This window comes from Papilio polytes, unplaced genomic scaffold, assembly GCF_000836215.1.
Source record: "Papilio polytes unplaced genomic scaffold, Ppol_1.0 DF824047.1, whole genome shotgun sequence".
Taxonomy (NCBI): domain Eukaryota; kingdom Metazoa; phylum Arthropoda; class Insecta; order Lepidoptera; family Papilionidae; genus Papilio; species Papilio polytes.
Genome location: NW_013525157.1, coordinates 3,310,522 through 3,329,685, shown reverse-complemented (window position 1 = coordinate 3,329,685; position 19,164 = coordinate 3,310,522). Strand labels below are relative to the sequence as shown.

Here is a 19,164-nt window from a genome sequence, read left to right as displayed (position 1 = left end):
ATTAAAGTAAAGTAGATGTTAATATATTACAGCAATAGCACATATGAAAGTGACCAAATTTTTGTTATTGTTTTTTTTATCTTCTTAAACTAGTGGCGATATCTGTGAATATCGACATGGTACTTGGTAACATATGGAGCCTTAAGTTGTAAGGGTTTTGTAAGGGAAATTTATTTATTTTCATAAATTACTGCGTTAATTAACTGAAACAAAGTGGAATTACGGTAAACATTACAACAAAAGATAACAAACTTTGCTACAATTGGATTATAACAACTAAGATCGAGGAGAGAGAGATTCTAGGAAATATTGGAATAGTAAACGTTAAAAACATTGTGACGCTATCTAAGGCCAGGAGGGAGCGGCGGGGCAGCGGGGCAGCGGGGAACCTCGGCGCGTGCGGGGGTATTCCAAGAACCAAATGAAAGGATCGACCATTTACGACTTGAGCTTGAGCGTAATTTTTTACGAACACCCTTCTATGTTTATTTTAATAATAACAGTTGCTAATTGCCTGAAGGCTCGTCCATGTAAAATAATTACTTGTATTAAGTTACTAAAATATACATTTGGCATCTGCGTCAGAACTATCGTATTTCTAGAATTAATTAACTTTCGACTTTTTTCTTTATATTTTGACCTATCAAAGTATAAAGAAAAAGGTCGAAAGTCCTGACCTGGTTGTTGGTTTGGTCATACTTTGTAAATACCTATTTTATTTACAATTTTTAATTGTTAATTAACAGAACTGAAGTATATACATATTATTTCTTTAGTCATTCATCAACACAGCATTACAATTCCACTGATTTATTTGCAATTACATATTGCGTCATTGCATTATAATGACATAATGAAATTGTGCAACGATTGTGATCGGGAAATGTAGTTATTTTGATACATTGCATACCTGTTCGTGGAACTTTAATTATTGCAGTTGAAGAGTATTCTAAAACTATATTCTCCATAAGGAAGATCTCAGTCAAAATGCAAATTGACTTCGATCAATCGGATATAGTTAATTTATTAGATTTAAGATTAAAATGTTACCGTTAGTGTCCACTCATGACATGTTATCTCAGTATTTTCAAGGAGTAAGAAAGGGAGAACTAAATGTTTTGATATTATTTTTAATTTTCGAACGCAATAAGTATAGTTAGGATAATATGAAAGGGACCAATAATGTACCAGAGATACCAATACCAATCATTGTTGCGATCTTGGAATTCTTGCAGTATATATTATCAATTTCCGTCTACACTCTTGTAAATGACATAAGACCTTGTCTATTATATTTAGTTTTACAACCACGTCGTAGAAGGCGAGGGACGTTAAAGAGGATAAAAAATAAGTCTGCGTATCGAAACTTTGGCACCGATCGTTGCCAAAAAGCAGGTAGGTGGGTGCTCACTGCCCATCCATAGGAATCATGGTAGACTATTATTTGAACTGATACCTTTGTTGGAAACAAGCCATTTTAATGATCAAGTTGAATATAATTTTAGATTAATATATTAAAATATCGATTTCTTTCCTAATTTAAATTTATACGCAAACTAGCATATTTATAGTATGAATAATCCAAATTGTTAAGTGAGGTATTTTTATTTTACTAACTCTTGTACTACACTATTGATAGTCGATGCAAAACCAAGATAAAAACTCCAAAAATGGCACTATCATATCTGAAAACCGCAACGTCACTTATCAAAATGTCGTCAAGTACGTATTACTTACAAGGGCAACATATTACATACTTTTTTATAAATGGGATAATAAAATATACTTTTAAAAAGATAAAAGATAATTAATTTATTGTTATAAAATATAAAGTAGTATATTTTTATAGACTTTCAAGTTTCTAATCGGATTCTATTTGTAAATCATTATCGAACGTAACATCACAGAACAACAGATCTCCTGCAGGGCTTTGAGAAGGAAATGCACTCTTTTCTTGATGTTTATTCTTCTATTAATTAGAAATTTCCCCTTTACTCTGTTCTTCGCTTGTATGTAAACTACTATTCATTGGAAACTATTCTATTTCTATTCAATTAGTCTTCCTCTATCATTAGTATGCACTGCCAAAACCTATTTATCGGCGATTATCTTTTCTTTCTGCCTACTGATTAAAAGTGTAGAATAACCATTACTGTTACGCATATACAAACTTCTATTCTTTGATTACAACTCGATAATATTGATTACAGAATTTCAACCGAAGCTCAGGTCGTAACTAAATCAATTGCATAAGTTAAATGTTTTGTAATCATATTTAGAAATATTGTTCAATTTCAGACATGGATAAATTACATATATCTATACTAATATATAAAGATGGAAACTTTGTTTGTTTGATTGTAATGAATAGTATTACTTCTGGGCCGATTTTAAAAATTCTTTCACCTTTACAAAGGTAGTTTACCTGTAAGTAACATTGACTGACATTGTTACTTTTTAATATTTTCTTATAATTTCACGCGGACGGAGTCTAGTTTAAAATTCCACCATTGAAGTATAATACACAAAACCACGGAGAGCATTTATATTTACCATTTTGGTGGTCATACTTCAATATTTTAAGTATCAATAAAATCGTAATAGAAAGTAAAGTTTAAGTAAGTTTAATATTAAATTTATTATTACTTTACCATAGAGCGTTCAATAGAACGGTGCCAGCTTTAGTATATCCGTCTAATTGCCTAATTCGGTGTTGGTTAATTCTATGTTTACATTAGAATAAAAATGAATTAAATAGGTACATGCTTCAGAAGTTAGAAGTGATTAGTTACCTCATACCTTCCTGTTTAAAAATTTTATAGCACCCACTTTAAGTCCGGCTTTCTTATTTCTTGTAATTGTTGGCGCTTCTCTGTAACCGGTTCTTATATCAGCTAGTATCTTAAGAATATCATATTTCTAGAATAGTCCTAATTCAAGAATAAGTACTAGAAAAGGTCACTATTCAGCTTAGCCCGAAATACAATTTTGCCAAATAAGGGTTCAGGCAAATTTACATATCCTTTATTAGATACTAACTTTCGCCCGCAACTCCGTTCCCGTGGAATTATAATAAACAAAAGTGAGTAGCCTATGTGTTCTTCCAGACTATCCTCTACGTCTATGCCAAATTTCATCGAGATCCGTTCAGCCGTTTAGACTACAAACTCTAACAAACATCCATCCATCCATCTAAACTTTCGCATTTATTACATTAGCAAGATTTGTAAAGAATCCATTTCGGAAGCAGGAACACTTGAAGCGCTTCGAATTCTGCCGATGTTGGCGCGCGGCCAAGCATAGAACTGACCGCTCCTGTCACTCCGGTACTCCGGGGGGCGGAGGTAGCTGCGGCCGGGGGCGAGGAGCGCACGTAACGAACAAACGGATTGGGAACGTATGCCAATTCTAAATTTACCTTTGCAATTCGGTCAGAAGACAAAAAATAAAAAGCGAATTAAAAAATCTCATAATACATGTTTATAAACACTAATTACAAACAGAAATACTTACATTTCCACCACCAACTTCATTGTTTCATGTATAAAAATGCAAATTATACAAAGTACGTCATTGAGGAACGACTGGCGACAATGAATAGTTATTTATTTGGTCAAGTGGCTTCGCTGACTCACGAATATTATTATCACATTCACATACATGGTATATTTTTGTTGTTTATACGCGAAGCCAGAATTCGCGGAGAATGACGCCATTCTCTTGATATAGATGTGTATGTGTGTAGATATCAAATAATGCGATATTTTTTTTTAAATCACTTCATTTACACTTTTATTACTAACATTAAACTACATTACAGGTACATTAATTATATTGCAGGTAGTTGTTCTTGTCAGTCATTCTTAAAGGACATCTTAATGTCTAATTTCCTGTAGGGCGATGGAATACAAAAATTAAAGTTGAATATTTGCATAATCCGATTTAATTACTAGTGAATTGTCCTCAGATTTGTCACCGGGCAGCCTCTCGTTGCTAACTTTCATTACATTCCTTTGCGTTTGCGTGCCATTCGTCCGCTATCGATTAACTCGACACAAAGTAAGTAGGCGTTGCGAAGCCGGTCCACAGGCCACAGGCCGCCTAACAAGGAGACTGGTGCACAGGCGCGGCCGCACCGCCACGCCGACGTCGACACTCGACATAGCGGTCAGCCGATGACCTGCTTCCGAGGGAAGCCCGAGGGTGGTGGGGAGGCCTACGCAACACCACGGCCGCTAGCGACTCTAGAGCCGAACATTCCGAAATATGAAACACAACTTCCTTTCCCCGTACACCCATACACCGACTAGCCAGTACAGATATTACTAAATATCATAGCTGTAATGGGTAATCTAGTAAGCAATAACGTAGGCAAAGCCGCGCCTAAATTAATATATTTGGGATTAAGGTGAACTAATCTTTGCGCAAAGCGTTATAAAGTCGATTTCTCCGTACTGCTTACAAAATAAATTAGCGAGAATGCACTATGGATAGATATGTGTACGTACAAATTTTGTGTTCATTTCAACGCTCGCCACCGAGACGGGTTTCCCGCCCACGCGACTTTATGGCGCCTGGCTGGACGAACACATTTACTCGATAGCTACGTTAACTGAGAATATTGAGAGATCTACAGCTGGTTATTTACATACACTCATCGTTTATACAGTTCATATTACATGAGTCCAAAATTGTATCTATTCAAAGTATATAGATTAAATATATACTGTACCATTAATTAGTAATATCTAATAATTAGTTTACTTATAGCTAGGTTTCTACCTAGCTAATATGTAACGTTTTTGGTATCATCAATAACAAAAATTATGTTTTTAAAATCTGCAGTCACATCGACCCACACACGTAAGACTGCCACTAGGAGTTGGCAGAAGCTGACAGGCAGGCCCGGTGGCCGGTGGCGCTGCCTCTGCCGCGTGGCGCAGCGTGGCTCAAGGTCAGACTGTGACGTCGCCGCTCGGCAAGCGGCAATGGGCAACAGGCGAAAACGCCAACCAAACAACGCAACGCAACAAGTGCTCGCGCTCCGTCCGCTCGTCCACGCTCGCTCCCCTGCCTTTTATTATATTATGCCATTAACCAAATAGTTGCCACTCGCCACTGCCTACGATTCTTTTTTTGCCTCTATCGACTGATAGCAGAAAAATAAAATAGGTAGGTACATATTGTACCTATTCCGTTAAAGTAAATTAACAGACCGTTTTACTTTATCGGGAACGAAATCTGCAAAAATGAGTTTGCAATCATATAAAAATAAAATAATTTTTTGTTAATAATAAAGTGTGTTCGTTTCCTGAGCGAGTAGTATCATGCGACAGGCGCTATCGGCGCTGCCGTGCGTCATCGCCTCCACACTACTGATAAGCGTTTACAATTATCATTGCAAATAATGTGTTTATACATTCATATCGGCCTTTAGGCACCCAGGAGTTACGCCGATACAGTTTATCCTTAGCAGTTTGACAAATAAAATACAAGATTATTACAACTTTTAAACTATTACATACGACTACTTATTTGTCTGTAAGCGAAATAATAAGTGTTGATACTTGATACCCATATAGCGACTTACAGAATTTTGATAAAGAGGTCTTGCCTGATAATGAGTTCACGAGATAAATATTAAATATAGGAAAATGCCAACAAAATTATACAAGTGATATTGCCTATCCAATTTAAAAAAAAATTATCAGCGATCCGTTTCTTACTTGTTGGATGAGTTTTCGATCGGTTTGAGACGAATTTTCCGGCGCTGAAAGTATTGAAAAGCTCTGAACGAGTATAATTAATAATTACATTGTAAACGCTGTTATAGAACCTTTAAGTTTTATTGTAATTTTTATAGTGTTGGAGAATGTTAAATGAATGTCGGCATACAAAACCGATACTCGTTCTAGTCGAGCGCAACCGTTACGAAATCAGTGCTGCATGAAAATTACATAGAGCTGCCCCTACTGCTAATATACTACTACATACTTATAACTTTCTCAGACTCCCTTTAATAAAATAAAACATACATGAAAAACATGGATACCTAACCTAAAGTGAATAATATTATATATTCGACATATAAATTGATTATGTTATTTTGTTTATCTGTAGCAAATATATTTCAAACTTATTGCAATTTTAATTGTTGAATATTATTGTAGAAGATCGCACTATGGTCGCAAAGTTAAAAGTCCGTGCATAGATAGATAAATATAAATAGATTACGAAGAGCGACCGATCCGGTTGCGATGTAGGAAGGAGATAGATACAACGCGACATGAATCACTTCTCACAGCGGGCGAAGTCGGGGAGACTCGCGGGGCGCGAGGGGGCCGCAGCGGGCGGGCCGCGGGGAGCTGAGTGTAGCCGAACGGACGAAACGAAACGAAGCAACGACAAAGTACAACTACAAACAGTTGAACAGTCATCTGCGGCGCGGTAACGTGCGTCGATCGTTGCTGGAATGTACGTCCACCCGATATACACTCTCGAGGAATAGATAAAATAAATAATTATCCACACGTAAATAATTGTTATACGTGAAAAAGAAAGTGGTAGTATCGTATGGGTGCGCGAGTGAGACACGAGTGACGATACTAAAGGTGCGTGTGTATGTGTGTGTCAGTGTTGTGTGGTGGCGTGGATCGTCGCGCAATTATTAACGATGATTCACTTGCGCGCGGGTGAAATGCAGCCTATCGGACTTGTTGACATATGTTTAGATGGCGTAAACAAATGATATCAAGGCAACTTCTAAAATAATGGTGGACTGACTGCTTACCTCCGCGGCAGGTGAGCACACTCATGACTCGAATAAATATAATCTGAATCAATAACTTGCTTATCTTGTACATATTTTTACTCGTTTACTGTTCGATCGATGGGTCAAGGTCTAAGAGCTTACACATATACAAAGAATTAGCACATAGTGTAAGGAGCAAAAAAATATGCAGCATAAGCCAAATTACTCATTTGACCAATTGAACAGCTGTTTCCCGTAGTAACGTTGTAATTTGTATGTGACGTCACGGATTGTAAACATTATATTATTTTTAGTGATTTTTCTAATTATAATTTTAAGAACGTAACATTGGTTGTCAAATTCTAATTTTAATTCAAACCAAAACAAACACGAATCAAAAATAAATTTTAAATGTGATTTTGGGTTGTTGAATATTAAAATAAAATATTAAAAACCCCTCGTTCAATTTAATAAGATTATTACAAGACAAAAAGTAAACAGCTTAGTTTTGTCAGTTTCTGTAGATTGTTACTCAAATAGTGTAATCAAGTCGTTTTATTGTGAAGAAATATTTCTACAGAACTAAAAGACATTATATGTTAAATAAGTTTAACTACAATATAATGTGACATAGACATAGAGTGAGGTAAAGAGTGATCGGCGAAGTGAAACAGTGTGGCGGCGAGCTGGCGGTCGCTGCTGGCGTCGCCACTCGCCAGGGCCGCTGGCTTGGCGCCAGGCCGGCGGCCGGTTGACGGCGGGCGGCTGCCACGGGATTCCTTTGTGTCATTACAACATCCCGTATAAACCAAACCACGCTCCTACAATCACACCAACATTTCAATACCTTCATAAAAATGAACTACTCAATTAACAACTTAAGACATGCTGTTTTTATAACAGTAACTAACTTTTCATCTATCATACAACAAATAAGTCACTGTATAGAATATTGTGAGTTGCGGTTTATATTTACAGCGGACATGTTTCCAAGAATATAGATCTGTTTGAATACTGAGCGTTTACTTGTTGTTAATAAAAAGCGCACACTAGTGTCGAACGACACCTACCCGCGATCGCCAAGCGGACAGAGGCATTACGTTTGTGTGCGTGGTGCGTACTGCGCTTATTTGCTCGCTCGTTATAATCGAGCGGAGCGGTTCGCTTGTCTCCGGTTCTCGGAAATTGTAACGCCTTCTCGGAACGCAGTAACGCAGCCGTCCAAGAACGCTTTGAGTGAGCGCAAAGCGAGGTCGCCTCCGTACTTCCACACGGATTTGTATTGTATCAAGATAAACACTCACACTAATGATTCGAAAATTCTCACATCTCCCTTGCTTCACGCATGACTGCTTATTTCTTTATCGAACTAATCGTATGTAAGTATTTAGACATGCATGTCTAAGTACAATAGAATTATATTTACTTCAATGACTTAGTACAGAATAAATTTTAATGTAAAAAAAATTAATAACATAATGCGACATATTTTATATTTCCAAAGGGAAATTAAACACGTATAAGATTAAGTAGTTTATCATTTCCTGATAAAGAATTTGATATCTGTGGTTATCACAAATAATTAAGTCGAAAAACAGCATTGGAATTGGGGATATCCTCGTCGGTTGGCACAAGCCGTGCCTACGTCACGATGATGTCACGCGGCACATTAATAGACACAACACGGCCTGGCACATGCGCTCTGCGTCAACGCCATCCCACAACACATAACATTGTATAAAAGAAGTTTTTGTCAAGTATTTATATGTTATAACGTATGCGTTTTCTACGGAATACAAGACTTCATTGATTGTAGGATATTGTCGTACATTCAAAACAATGATGTATATTGTATATTTAATGTTTATTGCTTACAAGTGAGTTAAATGTTTTTTTTTTTAATTGCCGTGTGTTTAATAAAAATATGTTAAATATAGGGATAATCTCACGGGCGACATTTGTAAAGATTACTGCTAATGGAGTATATTATCTGCTGTATTTAATAAAAAAATAATCTTAGTGAAATACATCTTTTTGATATTCACCATATAAATCATCTCCATGCGCAAATTTTTATAAAACCATTTTATTTAATTAAAAACAGAGATAATTTAATTTTCAAAGCTTTGAACGGGCGTAGTTTAGTTAGTATAAGAATACAAATTAGTTTCGTATTAATATACCCTTGCAATACATGTATAATATGACTATGTGCAGTAGCAATTGTCTCCTGCAACTATGGGTTGTCTGATCATTCGCCAAAAATTGCCGAATACCTGTTTACCCGAACCTCAATGTCATAAAGTGAAATTTAATATTTATTTTTTTATTCCAGATTTGACAGTCGCGAAAACGATGCCTCTAACTCAAGAAAAACGTTTGGATAGTAACTTCGCTAACAACAATGATCAAAGTTATCTACACAAGAAGTTCAAAAGGATGGCGTCTACCATATCTGGTTTCCCTGCAAATGGACCTAAGTGTGAAGAAAATCGGCAAAAAGAAACGATCACTCTTGCCTGTAATACTTCAATCTCAAATGGAAGCATTGCAGCGGCACATCCTGAAATAGAGAAAATTAAAGATAAGCAAGAGGATCAATGCACTGACGTGGAAAACGATGTACAAATTAATTTTAATACAGAGAACATTAGGTTAAGTGATGTAAATAATGTTGTTCAGGTAACTGGTAAAACCAGTTTTACCGAAGAATTTTTAAATAAGACTGAAAACCTTGAAAACGATTTTATCAGGGACTGTTACAGTGGAGGGACGGGGCGATATATGTGCCCTTATTGTAAATTATCATGTGCCAAGCCTTCAGTTCTTCAGAAACATATCAGAGCGCATACTAACGAAAGACCTTATCCTTGCATACCATGTGGATTCGCTTTTAAAACGAGATCTAATTTATACAAGCATCGAAGATCGAGAACTCATGCTTTAAGATTGCAGGGAACAGATATATCAGGTTCTATAAATGAGGAGGATCTGTCCGGAGGATCAGAAAGTGACACCTCTATACCGCCCACTTCTCTTTCCGATACCGGTTCAGACGCATCAGTTATACGATTGGATTATAACAGATCTAATGAGATTTCTTCGCCGGAACTAACAAGTGATAATCACGCATCACCAGTAACAAGTTTTCCTTCGAACGATTTTAATAAATCAAAGACAATTTACAAACCCAAGTTTAGAGCAGCATTTTATCAAGGAATTGATGAAAGAGATAAGATAAAGAAAACGATTTCTACGAATGCCGACTTTCTTACAGAACATATCTCTAAAATTATATCTGATAACGAAGCCATTGTTGATGTTATAGAAACTCCTTTACAAAAGAAGTACGGCAAAATCAAGCAGATTGCTGAAAGTAAACAATTCTTAAATGAATCCGAATTAAAACAAGACGCATCGCCGTTAAATTTAACTAAGACTAATATTAATTCTGATAGTTCATTTCGAAAGAGATCTCATTCTGAGAGTTTTTCACAAATTGATGACCATAAACACCCACTTAACCCGGAAGGATCTATCATTAAAGATCTTCTTCTGAAAAGTAAGAATAATTCAGTTATGATATCGGGAGAACTTATTGATGGAGTGGGGGTGTTGTACGTTTGCCCTCTGTGCCAAATAGTCTTTCGAAGTGTTGATAATTTAGAAACCCATAGACTATATTATTGTAAGGGCAGCGTAGGAACGAACTCAGCTTCCATGAATGCTCCACAAAAAGAAGTAAAAGTGGGCAGGCCGGAAAATGTTTACACAAGGAGTAATTCTATTAATGTTCGACTACCTGAAACACAATCCCACAGTCCTAAATTAAGCCTGTCTACAAAATCACCAATTTCTAAGAGTAAACCTGATAACCTCGTAATTCTTAAACAGGAATCGAACGAAATAATTGCACCTTTACCATCTCCTGGGCCTTTATTAGGTAATACAAGGCTCGTCGATGCCAGGACACCTTCGGAGTTTCACAGGAGAACAGATAATAATAAAATTAAGTCTAAAGAAGCAAGTCCTAAAAGAAGAATAGAAAGTCATTCTGATACCTTTAGTCCAAGAATATTAGAAAATATATCCCCACGGTCGGCAGATTTATACCCGCAATCAAAAATAAGATGTGTAGATATAAATGCAGGAAACTTGCGATCAATAGAAGAGTTGTCATCGCATATTAGACATAATTCCACTTCACTTCAAATGTTTGGCGGCGAAGTGAAAATTGTCGATCACTCTGGTAGTACCACCACTTTACGTATTGAACCAAGTAAAAACCAATTATCACCTATTTTGATACAGCAGAATCTTTCACCATCGAAATTTGCCAGCGAATCTGAAGCAAGCAGCGTTGTTGTGCGATCAGGGCTACATTCTGGAGGGACAATTGTTCATAATCCACCAACACCCAAAGAAGTCCTAGGCACGCCACAGCCTCAAAGTGCTAGAATGTCAATATCAACTTCTAGTTTACAAAATTCGAATTTGCCTAATATTCATGACATTTCCCATTTTCCTTTTCCACCTTTAAGTGCTATTACAGCATACAATCCCCTTACTCTGCCACCTCTTAGTCCTACTTCGTCACCAAATGGTGCTACAACAATATTACATGGTGGAAAACTAATACCACATGTGCCAGGAATGCCGGGACCAAATACAGCGGCTGCTTTTATCGGAAGCGGCACAATGTCCCAAAAGATAACAAGCACTGATAAACACCATCCTGTTCCCATTGTCGACAACACCCAAGACTGCATGCAAACAGGAAAGGTGACTGTGTCTAATTATGAAAGAGCGCTTAAATCCAGAAATACCAGTTCGAGATCTTTAGCTTACGAATCTGAGAAATATAACCAGAGCATGGAGACCTACAAAGGCGAAATAACACATTATATGACAAATATTCCCACCATTAAAGTAAAAAATATGGAAGAACCAAATAGTTATCAGGTGGCGAAGACTTATTCATCTAACATTGTTCGTATTGTTACGCCAAGGCAAGAGCTAACAGTGAAAAGAAATTCTGATGGTATGGCCAAAATATCGGTATTAAAAGAAAATACAAATAATGTTCTCGGAAGGCACGTAAATAAAGATTTAATTTCTTCAATACCTAGCATTAACGTTGAAGTTAAGTCTGAAAACGAAATTAGAAATTTTAATTTTGAAAATCTTATAACTAAGGCGGAAATCTATAATAACCAAATACAAAGTTCCTCTGAAGTACAGAAAAACACCAATGCACAAGAGACGATTGTGTCATCTGTTCACAATGAGAGATCAGAAACATCGTATTTCCAGAAAAACTCTGCAGCGCGCCCTGTGATTGACGATAGAAAACCTAAATTTTTGAGACCGTCAACCTTACCTTTAAAACCGGGCACGTTTACACCAAAACGACATCACGGTATAACGCCTAATGCTAACACAATGCCTTTGGTCTCTCCTGAAACTCCAAGACCGGCAAAAGCTTATGGGCAGCTGTATTTAAATGGAAACGCGTATACATATTTAGGATTAAAGTGTTCAACGAAAGTCTTCTATTGTACAATAAATCGTCCTCAACCAACATATGTGCCAAATCAGCATTTCCTATCGATGTACAGCAATTGGCAGGTAATAAGATGTCTATGTGATTTCCTGTTTGATACTACAATGCGATATTGTAGTCGGACGGATGGTAAATGTGTGCATATGTTTACAGTTATTATCTGAGCTGACGCCAGACCCGCTGGGATTGTCAGCATCGTCTGCGATGTCTTTGTATGACTCACGCCATCGACCGCAAAATGTAACTGCTGCTGTGATTAAGCAGGACCTTATATTGACTCATTCATCTCAATCGAACAAAAAATCTAAGGACAATCAACAGGTATGTTATTAAATTTCAATGTTGACGACTTTGAAAACATATAACTACTCGTATAGTAAGCATACAATACAAAGTTTTAAGTATGAGTCAGGAACTCTGCTTACGCCTAATATTGATTGAATAATTTAACCTCATTAAAAATTGTACAGCTACTTCATTCATAATAACTTTCACTCTTACTTACAGGCTATTACATGCATTGATACTAAGAGAACAGAAGAATCGAAACAACAGCCTTCAGACATATCATCAACATCTAAAAAGGAGCTAACAGGTGGTTTTGAAAGTAATGAAGAATATACTTATGTCCGTGGTCGCGGTAGAGGTCGTTATGTTTGCTCGGAATGTGGAATTCGCTGTAAAAAGCCGTCGATGTTAAAGAAACATATTCGCACACACACCGATGTTCGACCTTACACGTGTACTCATTGTGCATTTAGGTAATTTTAATATATTTATTGTAGTGTTTCAATTAAAAACAAAGTGAAATGTTTTAATTTAAAGGATCATTTTTATTACTTTCAGCTTTAAAACCAAAGGAAATTTGACGAAGCATATGAAGAGTAAAGCTCATTATAAGAAGTGTTGTGAATTAGGAATAAATCCGAACGAAGGCAATGAGGAAGGTTCGGAAATGACACACTGTTCTGGAGAAACGGACGATGAAACTGAGTCCGACGGTGACGAGGGAAATGAGGGGGAAACTGAATCGAGCGGTAAGATCTTATTAGTAAAAATAATAGTGATTACAAAGAAAATCGATGAAAACAAACGTTTAAACAACAACTTTACTTATTACAGATACGGAGCTATATAAATCGCGTTTGCCAGAACATGAAGCCGCACATTGTTTGCTATCACTAGGAGGGTGCCGCACTGCGACTTCTGCAACACCGGGACTGATAACTAGCGCAAGGCCTACCACTTATCCATACACTCCAGTGGATTTGGATACCATGACACCAGACTCTAATCTGGAAAGTATTCCAATGGCTAAAATAAATTCCGTCGATGCAAGAATAGATGTTGATAACGAACCGATGGATTTGAGTCGAAATGATGTAAAAGCTCCTAACTTGGCAGAAATTCCAACTGCTAAAGAATCGAGCGTTTTAGCTTCTTTGGCATCGAATACTGCAAAGCTTCCGCAACAACAAAGTCAGTGGTCTAACGGAGAACCCATGTTACATACGTATTTAACGGAACGGGCTCTACTCGATTCTAAAATAAAACAAAGTCAACTAACGTCTAACTTGAGTAAATTGAGAAAAATAGACATAGACAAATCCACTTTCATTGACGCAGATGAGATATCAGAAAGCAACAATGGCCTCATCAGTAATAACATTACGACACCAATTACATCATCACAAGTAAACATCTCAAAAGCGATCGTATCGAGTGGTAGCGATAGTGGAATGAAGTCATTACATGTTGCTAAAGAAGAAATTGCGAAAACCACCACCGATGTAACTAATTCTGTTAGTTATGTTATAGAACCTAAACGAGCTAGAACTCCTAATAATAATTCTGAAAACGCTAAGCATGTCGTCTCCGAGTACCTTAAACACGCAAGAATCAATCTTATCAAAACTCGCGATGAAACATACCAAAATCAAATTGATAACAACTCCAGTGATGAAAGCAATAGCAGTAAAATAAACACCGAGGAAAAATCAATAAATGATGATATCTCAGAATCAGAATCGTTAAAAATGCCACCCTTAGATCATGAGCCTGTTGCTCGAAAAGTTGTAATTGGAGCTGGAGGGGTCGCATTTAGGGTAACAAAGGGAAAAGAGTTCGAGGGAGCTCCATATTCACCTGGAAGATTAATGGAAGATGGAAGGCGAGTGTGTGACTTTTGTAACAAAACATTCACCAAGCCTTCTCAGTTAAGGTTGCACCTCAACATACATTACATGGAAAGGCCTTTCCGATGCAGTGTTTGCGCGGTGAGTTTTAGAACTAGAGGTCATCTGCAAAAACATGAACGATCTGGTTCACACCATAATAAGGTATCCATGACCTCGACATTTGGAACGGCGACATCGTTCAATCCTCGGCCATTCCGCTGTTCAGATTGCAATATCGCTTTCAGGATACATGGTCATTTAGCTAAGCATTTAAGAAGCAAAATGCACGTAATGAGGCTTGAATGTTTATTTAAACTCCCCTTTGGTACATTCACGGAGATCGAGCGCGCGGGAGTCAGTTTAACGGACATAGACACGACGGATTGCGCGAGTTCTTTGGCTAGTTTACAGTCACTGGCTCGGAAGCTGCACGAGAAGGACCCTACTAAATTAGAGTACCGGGAAGCTAACGGTGCTATGGCGATGCCTCCTGCTGGCAGGGAGTCTTCGGAGGATGAAGACGGCGCGGCGCCATCAGACAGCGCTTGTGACAGTGAGAGGGACAGTGAGATGAAAGCAATGGATCACAGTGACGGTCAGGACGTTGAAACAAGAATTAATTATAGTGCCACAGATAATTAGTGCCAAAATTATTTATAAGTAGGAATTTTAATGTGCAATTTTGTTTTTTTTTTCTGTATTTTTTATTGAAAAGTGTAATTATTCATACTGGGGTTTGACTCAGATTGTGTGAAAACAAATTGATGCGCTTTAATTGTATACATATTTGTATGTTTATTTCTACATTATTGTGAAAATGTATGTAAATAGTATCTCAAATTTAAGTGAATTTAATATTGTTATATTTGCTTCCATCTCAAGGCTTACGTATTACGATTGTAACAAATAGGTCTTATGGAGTAGGTAGTATAGAGTTGTTGAATTTTCTTTATAATTCAGATAAGGATAAAAGCTTCCATTCAATCTTGTCTAAAAATTTACATACAGTAACATTTTGTGGTCCATAATTTTAAAGTATGCTTGAAATATCAATGAAACATATTACAAAATCTTTAACAGTAGTGAAGTTAATGGATACCATAACTCGATTTTTGTATGTATTTTTATAAAATATATACTGTATTTACATTGTACATTTACAATGAGTAATATCTACTTCCAATATCGTTTATCTATAAACAATTGGCATATCAACTTCCACAAAAGAAATTTAGATAAACTTTTAAATCCTTGAAGAGTCTTCCATATCGAAAATAGAACTTGTGCTAGATGATTGTGTAATAATAATTACTCTTCATTTGGGTGAATATTTGACTTGTGTAAATCTTGTATCAACTTTATTTAACTAGTTGTAAATAGTAGATAAGGTTAACTTTTTAACATTTCAATTTGAAGTGATTTTTTTTTAGTTTTTACTGTAGTTTAAAAGGCGGCCTAAATGTAAGTAACCAAAGGTTAATCAGATAATGTGTATGTTTGTGGTGAAATTTTTTGACGCCGAATGTGAATAAAATGTGACAAGTCACTGATAAAAATGATGTGAAATATTTTCACTCTTTGTTAATATATTTGGGTGTAGGATTTTATGAAATTTAATGAAGAAAAAAAACCTATTTGTATTGTAAGAATGCACTTAGTGATATAACAAGATGTTTATCAGTTGAAATTTCATTCTGAAATATTTATAATGTTTTATGTAATGTAAACTATGCTTTAGAAATCTTATATCTTTTGTAATCGATTTTAAAACTATTTACAATTCATAACGGGCGTAAAGTAAAACAATGGGATAAAATACTGCTCTGATGTTTTACATGTGTTATGTCTGTTTGTTTTATTAACAAACGTAATTCAGACAAGTTATAGTATTCAAGAATATCAAGCGATAAAACATTATCCCTTGCAATTGCTACTTTTCTAATTTTATGGAATTTATGTTTTTCAAATCTATATTTCGAATACTTTATAAGCACTAAGGTTTCACAAAGTGCGAAAAATATAAAACAATTGGGTTCTGGTAATTATGTTTGAGGCACTTCAAAAAAAAATCTAAAAACGGATGTTTGCTTTTCTCAAGATCTCTAATATTACTTCGAAGTAATCTGAAGTTTTTTTTTATCACTTAACCACTAATAAAAATTAAACTGCATATTTGATTTCAGTGATTTTCTAAGATTGCAATCAGTTTATTTTGCATGATAAAATATTATAAATGGTATCATTACAATGTTTGGGGCAACTATTTATAATGTTTTTTAAATTTTTTTTAAAAATCCAAAGTTTAAACTAACGTGCGGTATATTCAACCTATCAACTTTAATAAAAATAACAATTATCATATTACCTAACATTTTACGAAAAGGACATAAATATCAATTTTATTAAAGAAAAAAACTTCAAGTTGTGTACTAGCTACTTTTTGTAGCACTCATTGAGTTTAATTTTTAAAATAAACCCATAATCAACTTTTCTATGACCAATGTATCTAGCAGTTGCTTGTAACATATTACATTATATAAATATATTACATTATATAAACTTTAATGTAGTATTTCTCAAGCCATTTTTTGTTATGTACTCTTTTAGGGTGTAGATTTTTTGTTTTATATCATACTGAAATTTTAGCTAGTGGTAATCCAAGCAAAGTTCGTAGCCCCTAGTACTAACTAGTGGTAATAATTGACATTTTAGTGGTGCTTACATTTTTGCTTATTTTACATTCCTAGTAAGCGAAAGGAAATGTGTAATGGATATTAGGGGAATACTTAATGCATATTTATATTATAGTGATGCATAATTTTCTTTGTTAAATTGTTATATCATATCAAAAATTTGAAAATAAAAACTGTGTTAAATATGAGCTAGGGTTAGGATTAAATTTTAATTGTAAATTTTTTTATTTTGATTCCTGTACCTTGATGTTAAAAATGAGAAAAATTAAACTAAAACATGTCAAATATTTACCCATTTATTGTTTATAATACATTACGGATGGATATTTTATAACAATAAGATTAAAATTAATTAAAAACATGTGATTTTTGTATTATTCCTCTGGATCATCGTGCGTCGAACACAACCACTGTTTTTATAATTAAGAAAAATATTATGACTGAAACACTGAAAAATATTTAAAGTATTAAGACTCCAAATAATACCTACCTCTTGAATTTCATAAGTTTTCGACCATGAATATGATTAAATTAGGAAATTTACTAGAAAAATGCACATAATATACAGGCTCCACCAGTTCACTATATGCTGCCACTCAGGTGTTTGAAGCCTACCCAAGTTAGGGTGTCTATGACTTAGTCAACCACTCTTACTCAGTGCAGGTTGTTTGACTTCACACATATCTTTGAATTTCCTTGTAAATAATGGACATATGAAATTTGAAAAATTGAAAATCACATGGGTACATGGTAAGATTCAATCCCAGGACTTGGGCATTACAAGTCTAGTGCTCAAATTCCTAAGCCACAGATTATATACTATTATATACACATACATTCATAATATAAACTGTCCAACATTATTGAAGCGTACTGGGATTTTTGTCCACCCTTTTTAAATATACACATAAAAACACAACTATTCCTGGAAAAGTATTCAAAAATCCTGGCAGCTCATTTGCAAACTGCAGTTCCCTCCCCCTGCATTTGTTTTTGCCCTGGTACACCTAAATTGTTTTCTGCATAGCAATATATACTATGATGCTTCATGCCACTAAGATATATAACAACTACCACTACACTGTTACTATATATCAGAAATCAACTTTTATCCCTTTTTTTTTAACAAATTACTTCCACTGTAAATCAAATTAAAACATTTTGATTAAACTAGTGGTCGCCGATTGGCCAAAATTGGAATTTGACCATGATTCAAATGATTCAAATGTGACAAATTGATGAAATAGAAAAGGATACATCTTTTTGTTCTTTTCTTGTACATGATACGATAGCCACATTCCCTGCATCGTATTGGATCCCTCGGCTTTATTTCATTTTCTTTGTGGCACTCTGGAAAAACATTATGGCTGTTATAGGAGTGTAAAGATGATTTCATCCTGATACACTAGAAATTATTTTTTAAGGTACAACAGTTGTTTGGTTGTCTTTAAGCATTCGTATTATCTAGAGCACTGTTGACAGTGAAAATACATTTTGGACAGTTTTGGTCGGGTATTCTGAGAAATAGGATTAGGTTTCTAAAACACATTTAAACTGAACTAGTCACACAAAGATATTGGAGCGCTTTGTTGTCTATTGTCATATTGAAGTCATTCAGAAATGCAAGACTAAGCCACATTAAAGCAAAATACTTACCACCGCAAACATAAATCATTGGCACTTTTGTTATCGATTGTTCCCTATTTCCGACGTCAGCCATTTTATAAAGTAAATAGTAAACCTACAAACCAAGTATAAACTACGAAATAATCAAGTATTTTTACAACCTATTCGTAATTGTATGATCAATTCTTTAATGACAATATAATATGGAACATTATAACAAATATGGCAACCAAAACCGATCAAGACAACAGATATCAAGTGTCAAGTAGACGTGAGCGTTATTTCACGTCACTAGTTACAATCACCTGTGACGAGATATGTAACGGCGTCACTAGTTTCGAGTCAAATTGAAAG

The 19,164-nt window shown here is 35.4% G+C and overlaps 1 protein-coding gene across 1 annotated transcript; it reads left to right on the top strand.

The window, feature by feature from the left end:
* Positions 1 to 6,405: 6,405 nt before the first annotated feature.
* On the top strand, positions 6,406 to 16,606 carry LOC106100576. Its single transcript, XM_013279466.1, has 6 exons — positions 6,406 to 6,801; positions 9,087 to 12,379; positions 12,468 to 12,635; positions 12,822 to 13,075; positions 13,161 to 13,351; positions 13,437 to 16,606. Exons 2-6 carry the CDS (start codon positions 9,107 to 9,109, stop codon positions 15,131 to 15,133), a joined length of 5,583 nt encoding a protein of 1,860 aa, XP_013134920.1. The 5' UTR covers positions 6,406 to 6,801; positions 9,087 to 9,106; the 3' UTR covers positions 15,134 to 16,606.
* The last annotated feature ends 2,558 nt before the right edge of the window (positions 16,607 to 19,164 follow it).

Excerpts from the sequence above, each read along its gene's own strand:
- LOC106100576 (XM_013279466.1), top strand. The coding sequence starts at position 9,107 with ATGCCTCTAACTCAAGAAAAACGTTTGGATAGTAACTTCGCTAACAAC. Across the intron at positions 12,380-12,467 it reads CGATGTACAGCAATTGGCAG|TTATTATCTGAGCTGACGCC; the intron begins GTAATAAGATGT and ends ATATGTTTACAG. Across the intron at positions 13,076-13,160 it reads TGTACTCATTGTGCATTTAG|CTTTAAAACCAAAGGAAATT; the intron begins GTAATTTTAATA and ends TATTACTTTCAG.